The 21,523-nt window shown below is 39.7% G+C and overlaps 1 protein-coding gene across 3 annotated transcripts in view; it reads left to right on the plus strand.

The window, feature by feature from the left end:
• Positions 1-21,523, plus strand: part of LOC102694431 (intermembrane lipid transfer protein VPS13B) — a 325,472-nt gene that overhangs the window by 150,600 nt on the left and 153,349 nt on the right. For all 3 annotated transcript variants that reach the window (XM_006636105.3, XM_015357899.2, XM_015357901.2), the window contains one exon: positions 8,272-8,399. In XM_006636105.3, the coding sequence (XP_006636168.2) occupies positions 8,272-8,399 (128 nt within the window). The remainder of the gene's footprint in view (positions 1-8,271; positions 8,400-21,523) is intronic.

Here is a 21,523-nt window from a genome sequence, read left to right on the forward strand (position 1 = left end):
CCTCCCACAGTCCAAAAACACGCTTTCCAGGTTAATTGGTGGCTCTAAATTGTGCCCCTACTTGCGTGCATCAGTCAGTGTGTGCATGTGTGTGAGCTGCTATGGACTCTGTGTGTGTTAGGTGCCTTGTCCATAGTGTGACCTAAGTTACTACAGTATGTCTGCCAGGATAGGACCCACAATAGACCTGTATTGGACCGATCGATGATTAAAAGTAGTTGGATGTAAGTTCAATTAAATGTGATGGTCTGGAAAATAAAATAATTTAAGAATGATGGCATAAATATAGAGAATAGTACATTTCTGTTGGTAGTTGCCTTAAGATCTTTAAAACTGTAATAAACCGGTATTTTCAATTACTGTAAATGTGAAGTAAGTAGTTAGAATCTGTTGCAGCCCTAGAGAATGGTTAAGCATGATAATGTTTGAGTAAAGTTTTATAAAATTAATAGTTCTGTTTGCAGCTGATGATGTTCTTGTGTGTAATAAATTTAAGTGGCTGGATTGGTTTCCCTTTTGGATTCTATAAAGAGATTCTAAAATTACAAATGGTGGCCCTGCTGTTTGTTTTATTATACAGTATAGTAACTCCAAATTTTTTTTAGCCTCCATCCATTGATGTCGTGCAGTGATAGCACAATTACGTATGGTTTAATTTTACTTTTGAGTTTTGTTTTATTTCTTTAATAGTTGTCTGCAGGCATTGCCAGTTTCAATCAGCGCTGTCATTTGTTGTGACCTGCTAGACTGATTTATACGTATTGAGTATGAAAAGAAGCTGCGGATCAGGGATTCTAGTAAGACACGATGCCATGAAGAGGAATAACTTAAATATCGGGAGCATCTCGGTGCATGCAAAGTAAAATGTAAGGAGTGCTGGAATAAATGTAGTAAAACCTCAAAAAAATATGTACAGTAATGTACAGTAGACACAAATGCATTTCATTATGAACATTAAAACAAATTGGAAACAACCTTAGAAAGTACTGGAGCCTGCATTTCTTCGTGTAAAAGTATACATAGCATTTTTATATGTATCACTGATGGCTTATTATTGATATTAGTCTGCGGTGAGATTTATTGCATAAAACAAGCTAGTTATATGGTAAAAAGCTTCTCTTTTCCTAGCTGTGCAACAGCTTGTGAACAATACTGTCTGAAACCAGGATGGAAAAGCGGGTCTCTACCATGGTCCCGGAGGAACACTGGGTCTTTTGTTTGTTTGTTCCCCCCCAGAGCTCTTAATCACAGGCTACTTGATTTCAGTTTTCTTTTTCGGACATATTTTTAAAATTGTTTTCAGCTTTTGAAAGGTCAAACTTGATTTGTAATAAGTAACGGCCTTGTGGCTGTTTTAAGAATTCAAAATGGCCCTCAATCAGGTACGCTATAACCACCTCTGAAAAAGGTGTGCGGCCATGCCTGACACGGTGTCACCCCGACAACATCACACCCACCTGTGTCTGTTTCTTATCCGTTCGGCAACAAGTCACAGCTGCTCAGTATGAAGTAACAGCAAGAAAGCTGTGGAGAGACACCTTCAATGTCTATAGTTTTTAGAAGTAGTAACCATCATTTCGCAACAGAGATGTACTGTAGAGCTTAGCTGGAATGAAATCCAGCAACAGTGTTCCTCCAGGACCAAAACTGGGAACCACAGACCTAGATGCTCTGAGCCAAAATATTTTCTCAGGGTTTTATCTTGGTATTATTAATGGAGACCATATCTATTTTGATCTGTTTAAATATTGCATCGTCTGCTAGCTCTCAAAGGGACGTTTCCTACAGAACCAGTAAGTAGTTGTGGTATCTGTTTCTGTCACTGTACTGTGTATAGTGAGATAATTAAATTCCATGTTGTAGTTTGTTGTTTATTTGGCACCTTCCACACAAGAGATATTTGAAGTTATTTTAAGATATTGGTGTTAAGGTGTTAGGATGAATTACAGTAGCTATCCCTCTGCAGTTGGAAAGCCCCTCATTGCTGCCGTGTTACGGGGAAGAACAGATTTCTTTTTGCTTAGATGAATGATGGTGAGATGAATAAAAGTAGATTAAATTAAAGTTAAAAATAATCTCCTTCAAACAGAAGTAGAGAACATTAATTAGGGGAGTGCCCCCATGAATCAAGATCTGTATAAATTAAGTGAATGCAGAGGTACCCAAAGCCTATTATTTCTGCATCAGTATTTTCTTGAGAATATTTCGCTTATGTTTGTTATAAAATAAAGAAATATGCAAACAAATGTATTAATTTTTTGCATGGTGTCCAAAGAGTAATACATATTTAGAGCATTTTCATGACACCATTCATTTTTCATATCGATAAAGATATACACGTTGTATGTGTTTTGTTGTCTGTAATGATATCATTTGACTTTTTGATTTCACTTGGCTCTTGATAGTGATGACAGCATCATTAAAAGCTTCATCCATATGTTATGATGTTTTATTTGTATTCCATCCGAAAATCACTGCTGGTCACAGAACATAAGATCACAGTGAATACCTTGGTCTGCGTTTGATGTAATTGGTTTTAATTCTGTCAAATGGCTTATGTACAGTAATAGGCATACACTTGTCTCTTTATGTACAGTAGATCAAGCTTTTAACATTGTGATTCCCCATTCTTTCCTAGGACAAAATCCCTCTTTCTCCTCTTTGGAGTTACAAACAATTACAGAGTTGGACTGTGCTGCACAGGTTATAGGCAGTGTGAAAAGTGCACAAAAGTTAATTTATGAATTTAAATTTGAATGCAACAAGTACTACACTTTAGATGAGGCATTTTGAATGTTATTTTTTTGTTTTTCCAGTGCATCACCACTCGTTTGTCAACATATCACAAAGCTATTCACTTGTCCCTCAATAGTTTTGAATTCTTCTGCTTTCAAGACTCCAGCTCTGTGTGGCCATGGGCTGTATATACTGTATACATATGTATCTCTGAGGCACAAATTCCTTGCTGAGGATGAAGTGTGCCTGCCACACTGGTGCCATGATTATGATGATGTAGCGAGGGAGAGCGCTGCTGGGATATTTCGGAAAGCACGTCAAGGTGATATCATCCAATAGCAGTGAGTAATCCTGCGATGGGAGGCTGGCCTTTTGGCACAGGGGAATGCGCTGGTGTTGGAGGAGGTGCTCTGTGGCTCATGGCTGGGAGTATGCCTGAGAGACAATAATCAAATCCCGGCTAGGGATGAGCTTTGCTCGCCACTTGTGAAATGAGCTTAATGTGAAATTGTGCTTAATGCCTAAGCAGGGGTTCTTTTAAAGTTCTACGTTCCGTTTAACTAAACAAAGCTTGCCTTAACTATTTTCTTTATTATTCTTGTGAAACTGAAGTTAGCTCAGAGGTTGTTAAGATTGCAGGCCTCCGGAGTGTCTAGTTATACAAGAGAAACTATTTGAATAATGACCTCACTCCTATCATTTTGGATGCTAATGTTAGCTGTTGGCTCTGGGGAAATGTGCACAATTTTTGAGAAACTCATACTTTAATCTCCCTCCACTGGGGAGATCTCTGTGAAATATTAGCATTGTGTATCACATTTTATCATAGGGGACAGGGATTAGTTATAAATGTTGATTTTGAAGGGACACTGTCACTGTGAGAGTTTTTTTTTTTAAAGATTGGGCATTCCTGTGATGTTTTCTTGCGTTCGCGGTTCATGAGTCAGACCGCTGTTACTATTCTCTTACCCTTGCTGTTTATTGAAAAAACAATCAAAGATTTAACTGAAATAACTGTGTGGTAGTCATTTAATTATTGTTGCCTGGAAATTGATCTGAAGAATAACTTTTTATTTAGTTTTTAACAGTCTAAATAGCTTATCTTGGTAATGGTGAAGGGCCCTTAAGAAAAAGGTAAGATGGGTAGTTCACCACTATACTACAGTTTATTTAATACCAGCGGTTTTTGTGAATTCCTTACATTACAAGTAAATTTACAAGGATACTGCTATTTAGGTACTAGTTAAGATAAGTTCTGTTTTTACTTCTGTAGAAGAATAACAAAGTGAACTGCTCTTTAAGAGACTACTGGGACGCAGCAGTGCAGTGGGTGCAGTAACCACTCTGGCATGTGTTCATTCTCGTCTTGATTACGAAGGGAGTCTGTCTGACATTAGCTCTATCAAAAAGACCTCATTTCTATTGGCTTTATTAAAGGCAACCATACCAGTACTTTCTGCTGATTCCACTCCTGCTTTCCCTCTTTAGTAGTTCGTAGGGTTGTTGGCACGTTTTTGAGATCCAGTTTTATTTTGCTCATTGTTGTCTTAGCACCCTTGATGGGATTATTTCTTGGTGACTCAGGTCAGGGCTGTGTGGCTGTGGTAGTTCCGTAGGCTGGACTGTGCAGATGGGTGGAGATCACCCAGGTCAAGCCCTGTAATGCGCCATTTCAGGTCATGGGACTGGAAAGGGAATCTGGCGAGAGAACAATCGAGGAACACTGGTATCTCTTCTCAGTGACTGGGTGCAACCTTGCTGTGCAGATGAAGAGTGGCTGTTACCTGCCTCCTCACTTCTCCCCTAGAAAAATCAGGTCATGTAGTCTGTAGGACATTCCAGTTAAATCAGATCTGAATGAACCATGGTGAAGAGAAAAAGAAATGAAGTTAAAACCGTTTTTTTTTTTTTTTAGCTGAAGCGTTTCGCTACTTTTCTGTGTGTATCTGCAAGAAGGGAAATGCCATCGTGACGCAGCCCGAAGATCAGCCTTGACAGCTCTAGTGAGACTCATGCTAGCTCCTCCGCTGTGGTGTCAGTCCTCCCTTCTGGTTTCCTGCACAGATAGTTGTGGGGGTGCTGGCACACACTCCTCCTTCCATAGGTCAGCCATACAGTTCCAGTCTCTTAGTGAACGCTTCCTCCACCTCTCTGTTCCAAAGCCACAAACTGGAGGCTGGTAGGAAGGAGGGAAAATTCTTCACAGTTCTGAAAGAAACAAGAGAAAGAACTCTTGTCATACATCATAACATTTCGTTTGATGCTGGTTTTCCTGGCAGTTTTAATATTAACAAATGATGCAGAATAAATGTTTAAACAAACACAAACCTGCGTCCAAAACAAATAGTATACTGGTTATTAGAGGTCTCGATGCAGCCTTTTGTGCAGCTGTAACACAATATACAACACTTCATTGTTATTATAGACCACTCTTAATGAGGAACATACCAGGAGTTCAGCAAAATAAGAACAAAAGAATGTGCACGTTCTCTCAGGGCAGATTGTGTATGCAAATTCTCTGGGAGATGGATCATTTTGGATTCATGGACTCGGGTGGCTTCTAGGTAAATTCACGTCGTCATGCTTTGATTTGAATTTAATGGTATTTTTTTGCACATTCTGTTGCACGTGGAAAAAAAATACCCGTGGAAAAAAAATACCCTAAAATATTGAGTCAAGTCTACAAGCTGAAGAGCAATTCATTATTTACCCCCTCCCCATGGTTTGTTAGAGACAGTTCAAGCGGATATACCCGTTATTAACCAACTTAACCGGTTTTCAGATATTTAAATTAATACATTCACTCAGTTAGTTGATTTTGAAATAAACATATTTGTGAGCATATTGTACAGATACAAATAATGTATTTGTCATTATTTCTTACATTTTTTTATTCGCTGCTGAACAAAAAATCAAAACCATCTTTATAGCAAAGTGCTAATGCTTGGTAAGGGAGCCTGTGTATTGTAGTACAGCTGATTTTGAACAGAGATACATAAATGCTATTCTGAGCCTTTGATGGGCCTATTTCCCTAATGCTGAGCACAACAGTTTGTCTTCAGTTTGATCTGTGATCAGAGTGCCTATTGATGGTGTTAACATATTATTTTTTTTCTCCAACAGTGTTTCTGCATTAGCTTAGCGTAACAGCTGTTTTACTAGCGTAGAGACAGGGGAAGATCATTTTTAACATTCCATGGGCTTAAATTAAGCCACTGCAGAAATATGCATATGCTGTGGTGGATCTTCATCAACAGTATGGAAGCAGAGGGATTTCACTCTATAATTTATTCTGGAATAAATTCTGGAATTAGTAGAGTTTTGCTAAAAAGCACATTCCTATTTCATTGTTTACTTTTTTTTTCATTTGTACCACTCCTCGGTCACTTACATCTCATTCTTGATGACAGAAGGAAGTGAAATGTGGTGCAAAACTCCAGATTTGCATCACTCAGCACATGGTGTGTGGGGGCAAACATCTTTTTTTTTCAGGTATCTGTCTGAAATTGGTATGAAAGGATAGTCGCTTTCTTCTGTGTTACTGGGTTTGGAATGTTTACTGCAGCTCCCCATGGTTTTCGAATTTGCCTACTTTGATTGCATTCCAGAGGATCTGAATGCGTCTCATTTGCCGAAATATGTTTGTCATTAAGTAACAACTGAACCGAGAACTTTAAAAACATCATAAGTGTGCTTTTTTCGGATTGTACTTCCATAGTACTTTTTGAGTAAAACCAGACACCCTTTAAGTGGCAAATGGACCCAATGTTTACATTTCTTTCAGGTAAAAATATGAGATAGGACTTCAAGGTGTTTAAGGGTATGCGTTTACTGTGATGGTGCTTTTTTTTCCTCAGGAAAAATAAGGTGAAACTGGTCACGCGGTCACAAGTTAACAGCTGTCCCACACGATGTGGTTGAAGAGGAGAGTGCTGTTCTTGTGTGCGGCATGACCAGCAGTGATAGACAGGGGTTGTGCAAGTCAGAGGCCATGGATATGTCCTGGCATCTGCAGGCATGCTGGGCTGCCTTTCTTCCTCACCTTCCCTAAGGAGAACGTTCACTTCAACCTCACCATCAGCGTTTGGCGTTTTCTGTGCACCTCTGTACATTTTTTCCTGTCCTCCATACTTTCGGAGTGTAAGAAGCTATTTTTGGCAGCACCCCGCACCTTCAACCCGAGCAGGTGGTTTGTGACGGGCTGTTCCGGCGCCTCGCGCCGATGTGCCGCGGCGGATCGCGGAACGGCCCGTACAGCCCACCGCAGGGCGCAGGAGCGCGGGTGTTCCCCGGGGATCGTGTCATCAGTCTAGACAGGAGGGCCACATAAGACGCTGCTGTAGCCGCAAACAGTACTGTAATGTCTGTGCGTTCCACACAAAACAATTAACCATCTGGAGAGATTCACATTTCTCTTTACTTTTTCATGTTCCTGGGAAGATTACTCACCCTGTAACGATGAGATCCATCAGCGGTGACAGTCTTATGTGCTCAGCTGCTTTCCTCCCGGTCCTTATGGAGCACGTCTGAGTGTCATTGCGGTGGGGGGCAGCCCACACCTGCGGCCTGCTTACCTACAGGCCTAGAGAATTAGCGCGTGTCGCAGTGTACTGGTAACCAAGGCAACGCTTGCAACTGTTTAAGTGATATTCAGGGGCTAGAGGTCTAAAAAGTGCCTCAAGATGAGTGACATCACCTTTTCACGACGACTCTGGGATAGCTGCTGAAGAGTCAAACCTTTAAATCACTGCGAACGCTTTAATGTCTCTTCAGAGACGTTGCGTGGTCCCTCTGCATCTGAACGTCTCACATTTTGATGGGTTAAACATTCCGATTTTTAAAGCGGTGAAGAGCTTTTCTTTTCTCTCTCTGGTGGAAAGAACTGTTGTTAGTTTTGTAATGAGTGTTTTTAAAAAAAGAGCCATGGTTAACTCTTTGTCAGCCTTCTTTGGGTAGTTGGAACCCTATAGGATATTATCAGTTGACGGGCGGATGGCAGGTCGTTGTTCAGGGCTCTGCATTGTCATGATTCACTTTTCCCAGCGCTGATTTTCCTTAAAGTGCAAATGGGGAGGTAAGAAATGTAAAAACTGAGCTGCGTTTGAGCAGCTAAGGGATTGCAATGTACCATGTACTGCATGCGTTTTTATTTTTATACAACTGTGACAGATTAACTACTGTAGATATATCAGACATTGGTATTTTGTATGACAATAATATATTTTGGGGCTGTCATAGTCACTCAGGTTAGTTGACAGCAGGTGAAAAGACCTTCAGAGTGACTGAATAAGATGTTTAGAAATAATGGCAGCGAACCGCAGTGCAGCTCTGCAACATCGGTTTTTTATACGAAGCTCGGGTTGTCAGCAGTGCTCTGTGATGCCTCTGTGTGTAATGTCTAGGAGCCCCTATAATAGATGTGATGACATTAAAGGCTGCTCTGCAAAAGTTAAATTTTTGCCATAGAGTTCCACATGTTCTGCGCAGTGAGGTGCCTCCCTGGTCAGCTGTGTCGTGTTGCCCTGTGTGTTTCAGAGTCCCGGCCTCTGTCCTTGCCCGTAAAGGTCATGCCAAGAGCACCAGAGCCCTGGACAAGCTCGGAGGAGAAAATGAAGGAGTTCATTGGGCTGGTCTGGGACGGGGTGAAACGCCTTACACTTCAGGTAGGTTCTTTTTCAAGACCGTGACGAAGAATCCTAAATTTGCTTTTGGAGGAAATAATCCTTCAAGTGTTTAGAATTCCATGGTTGCTTACGTTGTAGAAATGATCAGGCTAACACTCCAAAAAATGTTTGAATTACCCTGCACACCCCTGGGTTGGGGGGGGGGGGAATCAGTACTGATAAGTAATCAATGATTGCTTGCATTTGTGTAGCAGTTTTCAATTCGCTGCATCACAAAGCACTTGGCATACTGCACTTTTCATCATGCACTTCACCTAGCACTGAAGTGCAGCCCCCTAGCTGCAGGTCATCCCTTATTGGCAACAATCAAATGTTCAGACCTACAGTACAGAAGTACCTCATTAAAAAAAGAGAACATGCATTGGTTGTATGGGTCCCACGAGGTAACAGCCTAAATTTATTTTGTCCAAAAGAAAAAAATGTGAAACATCCCTCATAAGGTAATAGATGACAACATTAATTGGACCTACTGTTCGTGTTGCTGCATTAGAGCCAGCAAGTGACCTCATACTTCTATATCTTTTTGTTGCTTGTCCTTTTATTGTTGTAATTATTTCACAACACATAATGAGTTCCACTGCTCCACATTGCTTAATTATGTAGTTAAGTTTACTGCTGAAGCAAGTTTAATTTTAAGATCACTACGAAATTAACAAAGCGATTGTTCTATGTCTTCTGTTTGTTGTCCAATGGAACAGTTAATCCCCACCATTAAAAATAACCTCCCTGCATTAAAAGTCTCAGCCCCCTCCCCAAAAAAACCCTACAAACATAAAAACAAACATTTCGGCAGGATAGTGGAGATGAAATCTTCTACTTGTTAGAATTACAGCTGTTCATTTACAGAACTGATGGTCACCAGAACCTTCACCAGCAAAGAAGAGATCCTTTTTGTAAGAGCAATTATTTTGCAGGCTTTTAGACTTGGAGTTAATGTGGTTTTCCCCTTATTTCTGGGGATACCCTTCAAAGTCATTGAGTACCTCACAGGTTGAACACTCTAATCCCGTGTTTCCTATTCCTGTCTCTTGTCATCCCAGTGTCAGCTGCTGCTTGTTTCCAGCTGGACTCTTTTGATATTTTAATCGAACGGGTTCTTTGACAAATTAGACCTTGTTAGTTAATTGCCACTGTTAATGACATGACCTTTACAAGTTACTTACAGTACATTCTTCATGGTTAAAATGCGTGACTGTACCAGAACTGAAAACGATTAAAAAACAGTCAATCATGACAGGGTCTCAATCTCGGGCACTGCACTTTGAAAGCATGCACTAATTAAAAGAGTAGATGAGCTTTAAGGTTTGACTTTTTTCAATAAGGAAGACGGATGGCTTAGAAGTATTGTTTTTGTACCTTATGAAGTGCTGAAAATCGCCTCCTGTTCTTACAGCAGGCTTTTCTTGCTGACATGATCATGTACTGTAGCCTGCAGCTTTTCATCTTATTTCTGGCCTCATACCTTGGCAACCTAGCAGAACCTCTGCCTGCAGTTTAGGTGATTTTAATTTTTTTTACATAAAATTAATTGTTGCACAAATTATATGATGAATTATATGATGATGAGGTCATGATGCATTACTCTTTTTTCTTTCTGGTATCATTAAAACCACTTTTTCATTTTCCGAATTTAACCCACTGTTTACATTTTGGATTAAAAAAATGTATTTTTGTACTGTGTGTCAGTGCTGAAGCAGAAAAATGCAGCAGTGGCTGTTTTCACCAGTTCTGGGACAACACTGTCATGGTAATTAGGAGAGAGTTCTGATGACATATCGGTGAATCCAGACCAAACCAACACCTGGCATTGAAGGACTTCAGTCCAATAATTTACTTTAGTGTGATGTAAACTGAATACCTAATGGGTCTCGCTTAAGCTATGTATGTGCTCATTTTTGCATGTGGTGTGTTCCTTTCTTCTTTTGAGTTTGAAAAGAGAAACTAGAGAGGGGATCTTTCTGACTGCTCATCTGCTTTGATTGATGTGACCGTAGGGGTCAACTACAGATTGTGGATTTTGTTGATACTAGTTTGTTCTGATAATTTAGTTTCTTTGACTGTATTTTATGTATTATACACATAGTGATTATAGAATGCAGTATAACATTTCAATACCAGAGATGCCAGAGACCTTGAATACTTTGACATTGTGCAGCGCTCCATAATTTTATTAAAGAGGTTAAACATCATATTTTATGTGACATGAAATATTGCACCTTAGGGTGCCCTGTGATAAGAGACCTGCTGTAGGTGTTCATAGCCAACAAATTATAATGTTTGATAGACGAGAAGGTATCACACTGGTTTGTCATGCGATGACATTTAGTTAATAACAACAATGAGGCCTTTTGTATTATGAAAATGAAGATAAATCGTCTGTATACAGTACTTAACTGCATTAAGAAAATATAAATTTACTTTTAAGTATTTTTTTCTTCAAGTATTTCCAAAATTCTTCATTTTAGCTTTCTTTAGTCGGAAACATCATAAAACCAGAGAGTGCTTCCAATTTACACCCATTCTTTTATTTAAAAAAAAACTTGTAGTAAGATAGTGTCCTTAAGGTGTCCTACAGTACATAATTAAAAGAGCACCGCTGGATTTAGTTGAAAGAAATGTAGTGGTCCCTTGTTTCTTGTTATTGTGTTACCTTTTCCTCCTCCTCAGGCTCAGAGTCTGTTGGTCATAAGTGCAGCATTATGGCCAGGAAAAAAAACATTGCTGCTCATGGTGTTGGCATTTCTGGTCTGACTTCCTGAAAACTTGAGAAGAGGATTAACATTTTTCTATTGGTAGTTAATAACCAGCTTTCTCTGTTCTTAAATGTTCTTTTTAGAAGATGCTAATGGGACAATTTTGTCAAGTGAAAATGATCCCGGTGAAAATGTTTCAGTTTTGTTAGCACAGAAGTATTAGTGAAAACAACACTGATAAACCCGTCTCTTGTTTTAAGCAAAACTTGCAGTTTTGCTGTACTTCATGTGATTTATCTCTTTAACATGGCAGTTGTGTTTTTTTTCTTTCTCCTGCGTAACTGCCACCAAGGCATTCAGACCGAAAACATACAGGAACTGTTCTAAAATCTTCTAATAAGCCATAAAATGAACAGGGGTGTTACATGTTTTTCTACAACTGAAAGGGCGTACAGACCAGACCTTTCAGGAGTTGCTTGGAGGTAGTGGTCACACACAGTTTAATTTAAATTGCTGTAAGGGAGCTGCGGTGTGGCTTTAGCGGTCACTAAGTTTACTACTGGCCTTGGTTTCTGTGTTGTCCCACCTGTGCTGGTTTACCCAGGCATGAGCACATCAGGGGGTACCCCTCTCGGAACAGACCGCTGTGCTGTTGCCTTCTCCTAGAACCGTAGGCCGCCCCAAGCAGGACACCCTGCCTTCACCAGCCTTGACATAATATGAATTGAGCAGGAGGTGATTCTGTTTCAGGAATTTGCAATAATTCCTCCTATTTAACACATGAATGTGTTCAGTATTGGCGGAGGAACACGTTGCTACCAAAACTGAAATCGGATCCTTGAAACAGAAAGGATGTTGCCATGGAAAAATGAAGTAACGCTCGCTGCAGCTGTGATGCATTAATGAATAGGATATTTTTTTTAAAAGATCATTTGTGTTTGGTGTGGCTCGGAGGGACCCAGCCAGATGGTTTCCATGAACAGGACCTGACCCCTGGCTTGAGGAGCTCTTACAGGCAGATTACTTCATTTTCTTTCCCTGCAATTGTCAGATCTCTGAATTGTCACAAGATTTACAATTGCGACTTTCATTTTGCGCGCATAAATCATATTTTTTTCCCCGAAATTGTTAGGACATAAATGATTGTTCCTAGGTTTAGTTTAATAACGGAATGTTTTTTTTTTATATATATAAGTATCATTTCATTGTGGGTGGGTATGACACAAATCATAGATGCCTTGGAATACACATCTTAAAATACATTTTAATATTTCTAATAGTAAATAACACTGCTTGTGCTTAAAACATTGGGTTATTAATCTGCCCTGTTTTCTAACATGGGCTTGACAGCTCACCTTGCTTGGGAGATGTCCAGGATTCTTTGAATAGCTGCCAAAACCTTTGAAAAGCATGAGTATTGTGCTCAGCTTATTCACTGTAGGACTATGAAAAGGCACAGACATGCATGTGAGTGAGGGTGGCACAGAGAGAGAATGTGCTGTGAAAACTCCTAGCAGGGTAACTTTGACACAACCAAATAGCATGTTCAAAAATATGTTTCATGCAACATAAAAATGGTAAATGTTATGAATATTTTTCTAAGTTTTAAAAATTAATTGGGGGGAGAAACATTCCACCGTGGTTAGGTTTGGATCCATTTGCTGTTAATTAGTCAAATTAAATTTAACAGTTCATCTGTCATTAGGCGTGAGCTGAATGTGAGCGAATGTGAATTATGCTGCTCACATTTGCTACAGCCTTAACCATAACCTTCCTGCTAGCTTCTGCTAGACATTACCTTTGGCTCTCTGGATATAAGTGGAAAAGTACATATATGTGATTATCTTATAAAAGTAATAAGTGAACACAGGGGGTTAGAGCAATGAGAACTCACAGGATTATATACCCTTAAACATCTGTAACAGTGCAAAGTTGCTTTCGGGACCACCAACATTAAAGCCCAAACTTGGATCACCGTAAACCTACCGGTATAATACAAACACTGCCCCAAAGCAGAAACAAACAACAGATTTTCATGATGCAAAGTATTTACCTTCTCAGATTTCCCCCTTTGCCATGCCACAGTGAATTTGTGTCAGATTGTGTAATTGCACTGGACTTGGATTGTGGAATTAATGGGGATATCAGTGGCCTGTTTGCCAGGCTTTGCAGTTATTTGTGGAATGAGTGAATTCCTTCCTTCTGTTCTGACTGTGTTCACAAAAATGCTTGTGGGATACCTGGGTGTTGAGGTCATTTTATTCATTCTTATTTGTATTTTATTTTTTACTGAAGTTGTACAGTTTCTAAATAGTTTTTTTCCCATTATTATTTAAATTAAATTAAAATAAACTTTAAAAAAAATTAAATGAGCTGTTTCTTCCTGTCTGTGAAGAACTGAAAAAAAGTCACTGTTGTTTATTTGTATCGCCACAAATATACAGAAAGAAAATAATTCATGCACGCGATACAGAGATGAAGTTTATAGAAATAAATGCTTGTGCTGTGTGGTTCAGGTTCTTCAAGTTTGCACTGGTGTTGAAAGCTCTGAATGTCTTCATAGGTAAACTATCAAGGGTGTATTTTATTTCCTTTCCCTGCTTGAAGGGTTATTTCCTGTATTTTATTACTACATGATACAGTGTTTTACAGTTTTGGGGAAAAAAATGAGCTCAATAGAACAGCTAGGTACTGTGCTGTAGGTAATACGGTATTGAGGATGACTTGGTCAGTATCTTGTAATATTATGTACTTGAATCAGGTCTAATAGTCCCCGCTGTAGAAGGCTACCACTCGTAGTGATAACATCTTTATGTAGACTGCTTGTATCACTTATCATTGCTTTGACTGGACATGTGCATGCCACAGAAGACATTCTGCTTTAAGGAGCCAGATTTGCTGTCTTTCTTACAGTGTCTTTTTTTTTTTTAAAGTTAATCATTACATTTGTTTAAATAAGGTTCACATGTGGTTTTGCTTTTGGTTGTCTCATCTGTACAGCAACAACTCCATAACATCCTGCTCAGGTCATATGCTCAATTTACAGTGCACACTGTAGTGACATGAGGTATTCTCCTTCACAACGCTGTGAAGTGGAAGCATTGTGAGGAAACTTCCAAGGTCACCACAGAGCAGGCTGACCCTTTCCCTTCGTCATTTATTTTCTTGTGCTCGGCTGATGCAGGATTTGTGTAGTTTGCACAGGATTATTGTTGATTTCCGATGCTTGATACATTGGTTTCATTACTTGAATTAGCAGACTGGCAGCAACATGCCCTTTCGGTTTACTGTAAGAGCTAGGATAAGGACAAGTTTAAATAGCTGAGCCTGGTTTTACTATACTATAAGGCACTGTCATGCAGTGGGGAAAGTAATTTTGGAATGAACCGGGTCAGAGCTTTCTGCTGAAACTGCACTGGGTGTCTACTTCCCCTACTGTTATATCAGTTCAAAATAGCAAAAAAAGAAAAAAGGCTATAGATGCCCCTAGCTAAATTTAGTGACTGAAGTGCACTTAACAGCTTGAACAAGCTTAAATGGCACTTTGTTACCTTGTACATACAGTATTTATAACCATTTGGCTATAGTAGTCAACTTGGCAAAGACTCTTCAGTGATTTCAGCCCCAGGATAAATATAAAAATAAAGTGCTGTTGCTTCTCGGGTAGTGATTCTGAGCCTGAACTAAGTCAACACAGAGCAGAGAGCTGGGGAGCTCTTTGCTGTTACAGGTGCTGTCCTTCATAGGAAGCATTAAGCAGAGGCCCCTTGTACAATGAGGTTATTAAAAAGAAAAGAAGTCTCAGAGTACTTGTTTGAAGAATACAATGTTAATTCAGGTGTCTTGGCCAAGTTCCAGTATGATTTATTTTAAAAATATATATGTGGGCTTTCTTCCTCTCCTGACCAATGACTATGCAGTTAGAACCAGTGTTACATTGTACTGTATGTAGATTTATTTGCATTCATTTTCCCATATCTTTTTGTGTTATTTTTTTAGATACATGTAAAATGTCCTTTACGCCTACAGTGTGAGTGGGAACTGGAAAGCATTTCCATTTGGAAAATGAAAAACCTAAAAGGGTTTCTAAGATGACAGTAACTGTTTTGTTATATTAAATTATTTCATTTCATTTTGACAGGACATGATGTTAATCAGTGACTTTAGAAACATGAGAAGACAAATTCATCTGACCTCCTACCATCGTAAATGGTGCATTAAACCATTCAGATATTCATAGCACACTGTGTTGTTATTATTCTACATGGTGCATTTCCAACATAAACAAGGTAATTTTCTGGATCACCCAATGCATAAAAAGAGCCTGGAAAAATAGTAATGGAAATTATATCTTAAACTTTAATTTACTTACGTATTTATGCAGCAATCTTCCTACATTTCTTCACATTGTAATGAAAATGAAGGCTTCCAAAATGTATCATCTTGTACTCGTCATGGATCCTAGGCAGTTGAAAATCTCAAAAAGCTCAAAATTGCTGGATCGTCACATCCCTTCAGCAAGCTCACTTTCTTACACACAAAAGAAAACGTCAATGTCAAAGCACTGATGGACCCAAGCAAAGGAGAGCATTTTTCAAGAATGTGTTAGGGAATCACCCTCAAGCTTGGATGCAGAACAGCAGACAAATGTTTGCACCACTTTAGAAGGACTCAAGGTAAATATCGCCTTGGCTGCAAAGAGACAGTTGGGTTTTATACCAGGAAACACCAGAATTGGTTTCTGGAAAATTATCAGGTGATCGGTGGTCGAGAGCACAAGGCTTCCTGGGCATAGCAGAACAACCCAGACTCCTAGCACGAGAGGCTGGACCACCAACAAGGAAAGACAGAGGTCCAAATGAGAACTTTTTGACAGGAGGAGCAGGTGGTGGACAGACAAGGGAAACCAAAATGATGGCTGTGGTTTATTTACAACCACATGGACTGTTTATGTCCCATTTACCCCAAACCAAGGAAGTTTTAGACCTAAGGAAGGGGAAGTCCTGATCTTCAATTGATATTCAGTTCATCCACCGAGCCCTGGTTAGAGACGAGCTTTTAACTTTACCAGCAAGTCCCCGGAATGCCAAGTGCACAGATTAATAATAATAATTGCTTACGCCTATATAGCGCTTTTCTGGACACTCCACTCAAAGCGCTTCACAGGTAATGGGGACTCCCCTCCACCACCACCAGTGTGCAGCCCCACCTGGATGATGCGACGGCAGCCATAGTGCGCCAGAACGCTCACCACACATCAGCTATCAGTGGGGAGGAGAGCAGAGTAATGAAGCCAGTTCATAGAGGGGGATTATTAGGAGGCCATGATTGGTAAGGGCCAATGGGAAATTTGGCCAGGACACCGGGGTTACACCCCTACTCTTTTCGAGAAGCGCCCTGGGATTTTTAATGACCACAGAGCGTCAGGACCTCGGTTTCACGTCTCATCCGAACGACAGATGAAGAACAACAAAGCGGCAGGAGGCGCTGGAAATGTTGGGCACAGTGGGAAGTAACTGACACAACACCTCCACACTGGCATCACACGGATCGGGAATGAAGCCGTCAACCCCAGCGTTTTTCAGTAAAGCTGTGATTGTAACACTATTTAAGTCAACAATGTAGGCACCACCTAGAAAAGAAAGTTAAAAAGTAAAACTTTTAACAGTGAATGCAGTAACTTGCAGAAAAAGATAGAAAAGAAACTTTTGGCATTAAAATTAAAGATCTTTACATTAATCCTTAAAGTAGTAAGATTCATTCTATGAGGAAATGAAGAATTACCACTAATAACGCGGGGGTGCATAATAATATATAATATATATAGCCTCTGCTGACTCAGCTTAAAATCTTTAAAAATAAGCACTAGGGCCACTTGCAATGGGCAAGGGTTTTGTGCTAAGAATACAATACAACAACACAGTAACAAAATATTGTGAACCTTAGATGTATAAGAACATGTGATCTTATATTTATTTGCCCTTCATTCTTCATAAAAAGTCGTGGAAGAGTGGAAAGTGTAATAATATACTGTAATATCTAAAGATAGGGAACTCATGAAGTACCTTCTGTTTGTTATTCAGTAGCTAAGCAAGAGTACCCCAATGAAAACAACTGCAACAGTGCCAGTCCAGTGGGAATATTTTCTATTTGTCATCTCTAAAGATTTTCTAGAAATTAAAAGGGAGGCAGTTTTCCCTTTTTTTGCTGCGTGAGAAATGTGAACAGAGTGCACAGTTCATGGACCTGTCTTTCCCTGCTTGAATAAGATGGAATCATTGTGAAACCGTTAATGTCTTATGCTATTCTGGGGCAGAACTTTCATATAGCCTCTGTGTTTTTGGATGCAAGGAGGTGGTTAGTCGCACTGCTTTAGAATACCGGCCCTTTGGCAAGAAATTTACGTTGGTGCAAGTGGGGATGCTGACCAAAGACGTTCACAGTGTTCTTCCAAAACCCAAAAAAACTCCCGGTGCTATAGGAACTGACATTGGCTTGCGGGGTGATTTATTCCCATTATGTTACCATGTCACACAGTGAACATCTGAACTGTAGTAGTTCAGTGGTCCTTGTTAAGACTTCAAAACCCTAAGGCATTGTGGGATTTGCAGCCAGGGTCCTGTAACATTTGGATACTTTTTCTTCTGCAATCAATTATTCATCTTCTAGATTTTCCCAGAATATTTGAATATTTGTCCGAATTATGAAGGATGAAAGCCTCTTTGCCATTCTGGTGTTCAACATTTTCAAATCTTAATTATGCTTGGCCAAATAAGCACAAACAGATTTCATTTTTTCCAGTGATTTTTTTTTCCTTCTTCTGTACTTCCCTTGTTTGGAATCACCTGTTGTTCATCAGTTCAGCCTTTTCTGCCGTCTGTGAGCACTGGGTGTGTCAGACTGCGCAGACGTTTGGGAGTAGCTAGTTATTTTTTTGTTCTGCCCTCCTGAGTTTTGGGATCCGCCAGCTGTATGCTTTTCGCGTGTCAGCTCAAGGGTCTGAACTCTGGGACCTCACACAGTAGAGAATGAGAACGTCTCGGTCGTTTACTATGACACTGGCAGTACAGCCCTGTAGCAGAGGTGCAGCACTATTTGGGGCAGAGACACATTGCTGCACGCACAAGACAGGCTGGAGATCCTCCCATCCTGTTTTCTAAGAAAGGTCTGTCTTCTCAAAGAGAGGAAGCCATTTGGCCAGTCTAGCCTGTTTGGGTGATAGTAGTTAACTGAACCATAGATCTCATCCAGCTGTTTCTTTAAAGAAGCCTGGGTATTGGTATTGGCTTTAACCACGTGGAAGGGTAGCTGGTTCCTTGCTCCCATGATATTTTGATGATAAGAGGTTCCTCCTGTTCTTAAATGAGGTGCACCTCCGCTTTGTTTCCACACGTGCCCCCTGGTTCCTGTTACCCCGTTCCTTCTGAAGAAATCCTCTAGGCTGACTTTGTCAGTGCCTTTGAGGAATTTTAAATAGCTGTTGCAGGTCCCCCTGTACACGATCACAGTCACTGTCGGTCAGTGACATGACCCACGTTTGGATGACAGACCTGAACCTGCTGAGCCTCTGTGGAGTTTTGTGTACACTTTTCTACAAAATGTACCATTATCCACTGTATCCACTTGTCGTCTGACCTGTCTCCCCACTGCACATCCCACAGTGCTCGCAGCAGACTTGGGCACTGACGATATCGGAAGCTGAAGTGTTTCCCTGGTCAGTAGGTTTGACCAAGTGGCACATGCTGTTGGGACAGTCCGGTCGCTCAAGGCACATCTGTCCCAGACTGTTACGGGATGGTAGATCTCAAACTGCACTCAGAAGGGCGCCTTGTCTCTTTGAGATGTTAAGGAAATCTGTGCTTCTGAAAACAGCTGGCTCATCAGTGACCGTGTTTATAATATGCTTTCAACAGCCAGGACCTAACAGCCACACATTTTCACACACTTGTAGATGTAAATTCTCTTGGTTTATCACTGTGTTTGATGTCAACAGGCAGACAATGGGAAGAAAGAGGGAGTTTTGTTTGTATGTACAGAGTCTAGCTATGTAGCTACACCATAGCATGTCTTTGCAGATGTTTAACTGTTTTCAGGGGATTGCAGTACTTTTCCTCACTGGAGTTGTATCTACAACACCAGTGTCATCCTCTAGACTGAGTGACATCAGTTGTGTAAGGTTTTCAGCTCAGTGTCCTTTTTTGGGGGATAAGCTTTGATTAAAATGCTTTTGTAATGTATCTTAATCTTGGCAAATATTTTTAGAAAAATGGCCTGTGTGTGAATGACTTTAAAAAAAATGACAGTATAACTGATCTCCAAATCCACATTCTCTCAGAATAAAAAGAAGTCCAGTCATTATATCTTCCGAGCAACTTAGGTGGGAATTTCAGAATTAGACCCATCTTACTTATGTATACTACAAAATAAGGTAGTATTTTCTACAAAAAATAAGCAATTCATTTTACTGGGTGTACAACAGATGAATTCAATTATATGAATACTGATGGTAATACAAAATACTGAGGGATTTTATCAAAACCAGAGTTTTCCCCTAAATGTAGGCATTTAAATGCAGCCGTGCAACTTTTCTGGCTAAACAGGGTTACGATGGATAACCAGGGTTACACCATTTATTATTTGAGCTGCAAGTATTCTTTAGTACAAGGAAAGGTGCTTATAATAATATTTATCTTTCAAGGAACATTAAAAAAAACTAATCGATTTCTGATATACTGGAGATGTTTCAAGCAAGTTTGAGGGGAAATGTTTTCTGTCTTTGCATGTACTGTATAATACAAACTCAGAGCTGTCCAGTTTCACTAGACATTAGAAACCCTATTCTCCTATTCTGCTTCTTTATAATATTCATGGAAGGAAATAACTAAAAGGGGTCTTCTTGATTTCTCATGGCAAGCCTTAGAAATCTTTCCATTCAAAATGTATTTTTTAACACTCTACAAAACGTTAGGAGCACTGTGCAGGGTGACTGCTAAGAAAGAGTGCTGCTGTCAGCTTGTGTGTTTCTGTTGAGCCTACATCTCAGCCCAGGCAGAGGATGGAATATGAAATGCCAGAAAAACAGTACATAAATGACTTGGATTTTCCATGGGTTTCCAAGTTTCTGGAAGAACTGAAAACCTTTGATTTTGTCGGAATCACTGTCTCATATGAGTTTCCCACAAATATTTTGTTCCTTAATGGACTCCCCCATTTTTTCAGTGTGTGAAAGAAAACAAGCCATTTCAAACTCTTTTTTTTAGGAATACAAGAGCTGCTACAAAATATGGAAAAATAAAAGTATAATCTGCACAAAATGAAGGGTATATTGTTGGAAAATTATTGGATGGGTTCTTTTTAATCATTCTTTTAAAAAATACATTTTATATACTGATGATGTTGAAAATTTTACTGCTTCTTAACTATAGTTTTGGCTGTGAAAAGTGAATGAGGTCTACAATACACTTGTGTTTGTGACAGATGTTATTGAAATACACTTTGTGAGCAAATCAATTCTAACCACACTGTTCCACCGGCAGTAAAAACTGGCTGTTAAGGCTTTCTTGCTACAAAATGGTTAGAGAAATGTAAAGCTAACAAGTATGTACTTAGCATCCTTAGTGCAATAAAAAAGTTAGTTCACTGTGCTGTGTAAATTAACTACACTGTGAGTGCTGTGTAAATTAACTACACACTCATAAGATGCACATATAGTAAGCATTAGAATGAGCATTTGTTTTGCAGAGCTAAATAAGGACCATAGTGCGTGGCCTTCATTCTATGTTATTATGGTCTAGGAAATGCTTCTGTAACACCATCTTAAAAACTAAGCTGCTCATACCATAATAAATTAATTCATTAGCTGGTTTGCCCGTAAAGCAAACTAGAGCTTCCAGGCCTATTCAATATGTACAGTACAGTACTTGCTTTGCACCCTTCCAGATTCTGAAACGTTTCAAGAGATCCAGTAGCCCATCAAACGACAGCAGGAGTTTTTATGCGTGCCTGTCTTTAAGAAACAGGCCGCAAGTATCAGCGCGTGAAAGTATTCATATTTCAAACGCTACTTTGAAGACTAATGGAAAAAGGAAACCACGTGGGACAGGCATGCAATTGTATATCCTGTTTTTAGAATGATGAAAGGTAGGACGACTGCAACATCACAGCACTGTCTCATATTCTGTTACTACTGTGTGTGTTTTCCAATTCCTGTCAGAGGCCCAACAGTTACAAAAAAAAAAATTATTAAACGCAGATATTGTGCTGTACTGCTTTTAGTAGGTCTTTCCATGAACGCCCAGTTTCTATGAACCATGAGCGCACTTTGCGATACTGCTGTCAGATGCACTGTGCCACTTATTGGTCCTGATCATATCCATGGCATTGATGAAATGCATTAAAATATTCTTTGGT

This window comes from Lepisosteus oculatus, chromosome 10 (assembly GCF_040954835.1).
Source record: "Lepisosteus oculatus isolate fLepOcu1 chromosome 10, fLepOcu1.hap2, whole genome shotgun sequence".
Taxonomy (NCBI): domain Eukaryota; kingdom Metazoa; phylum Chordata; class Actinopteri; order Semionotiformes; family Lepisosteidae; genus Lepisosteus; species Lepisosteus oculatus.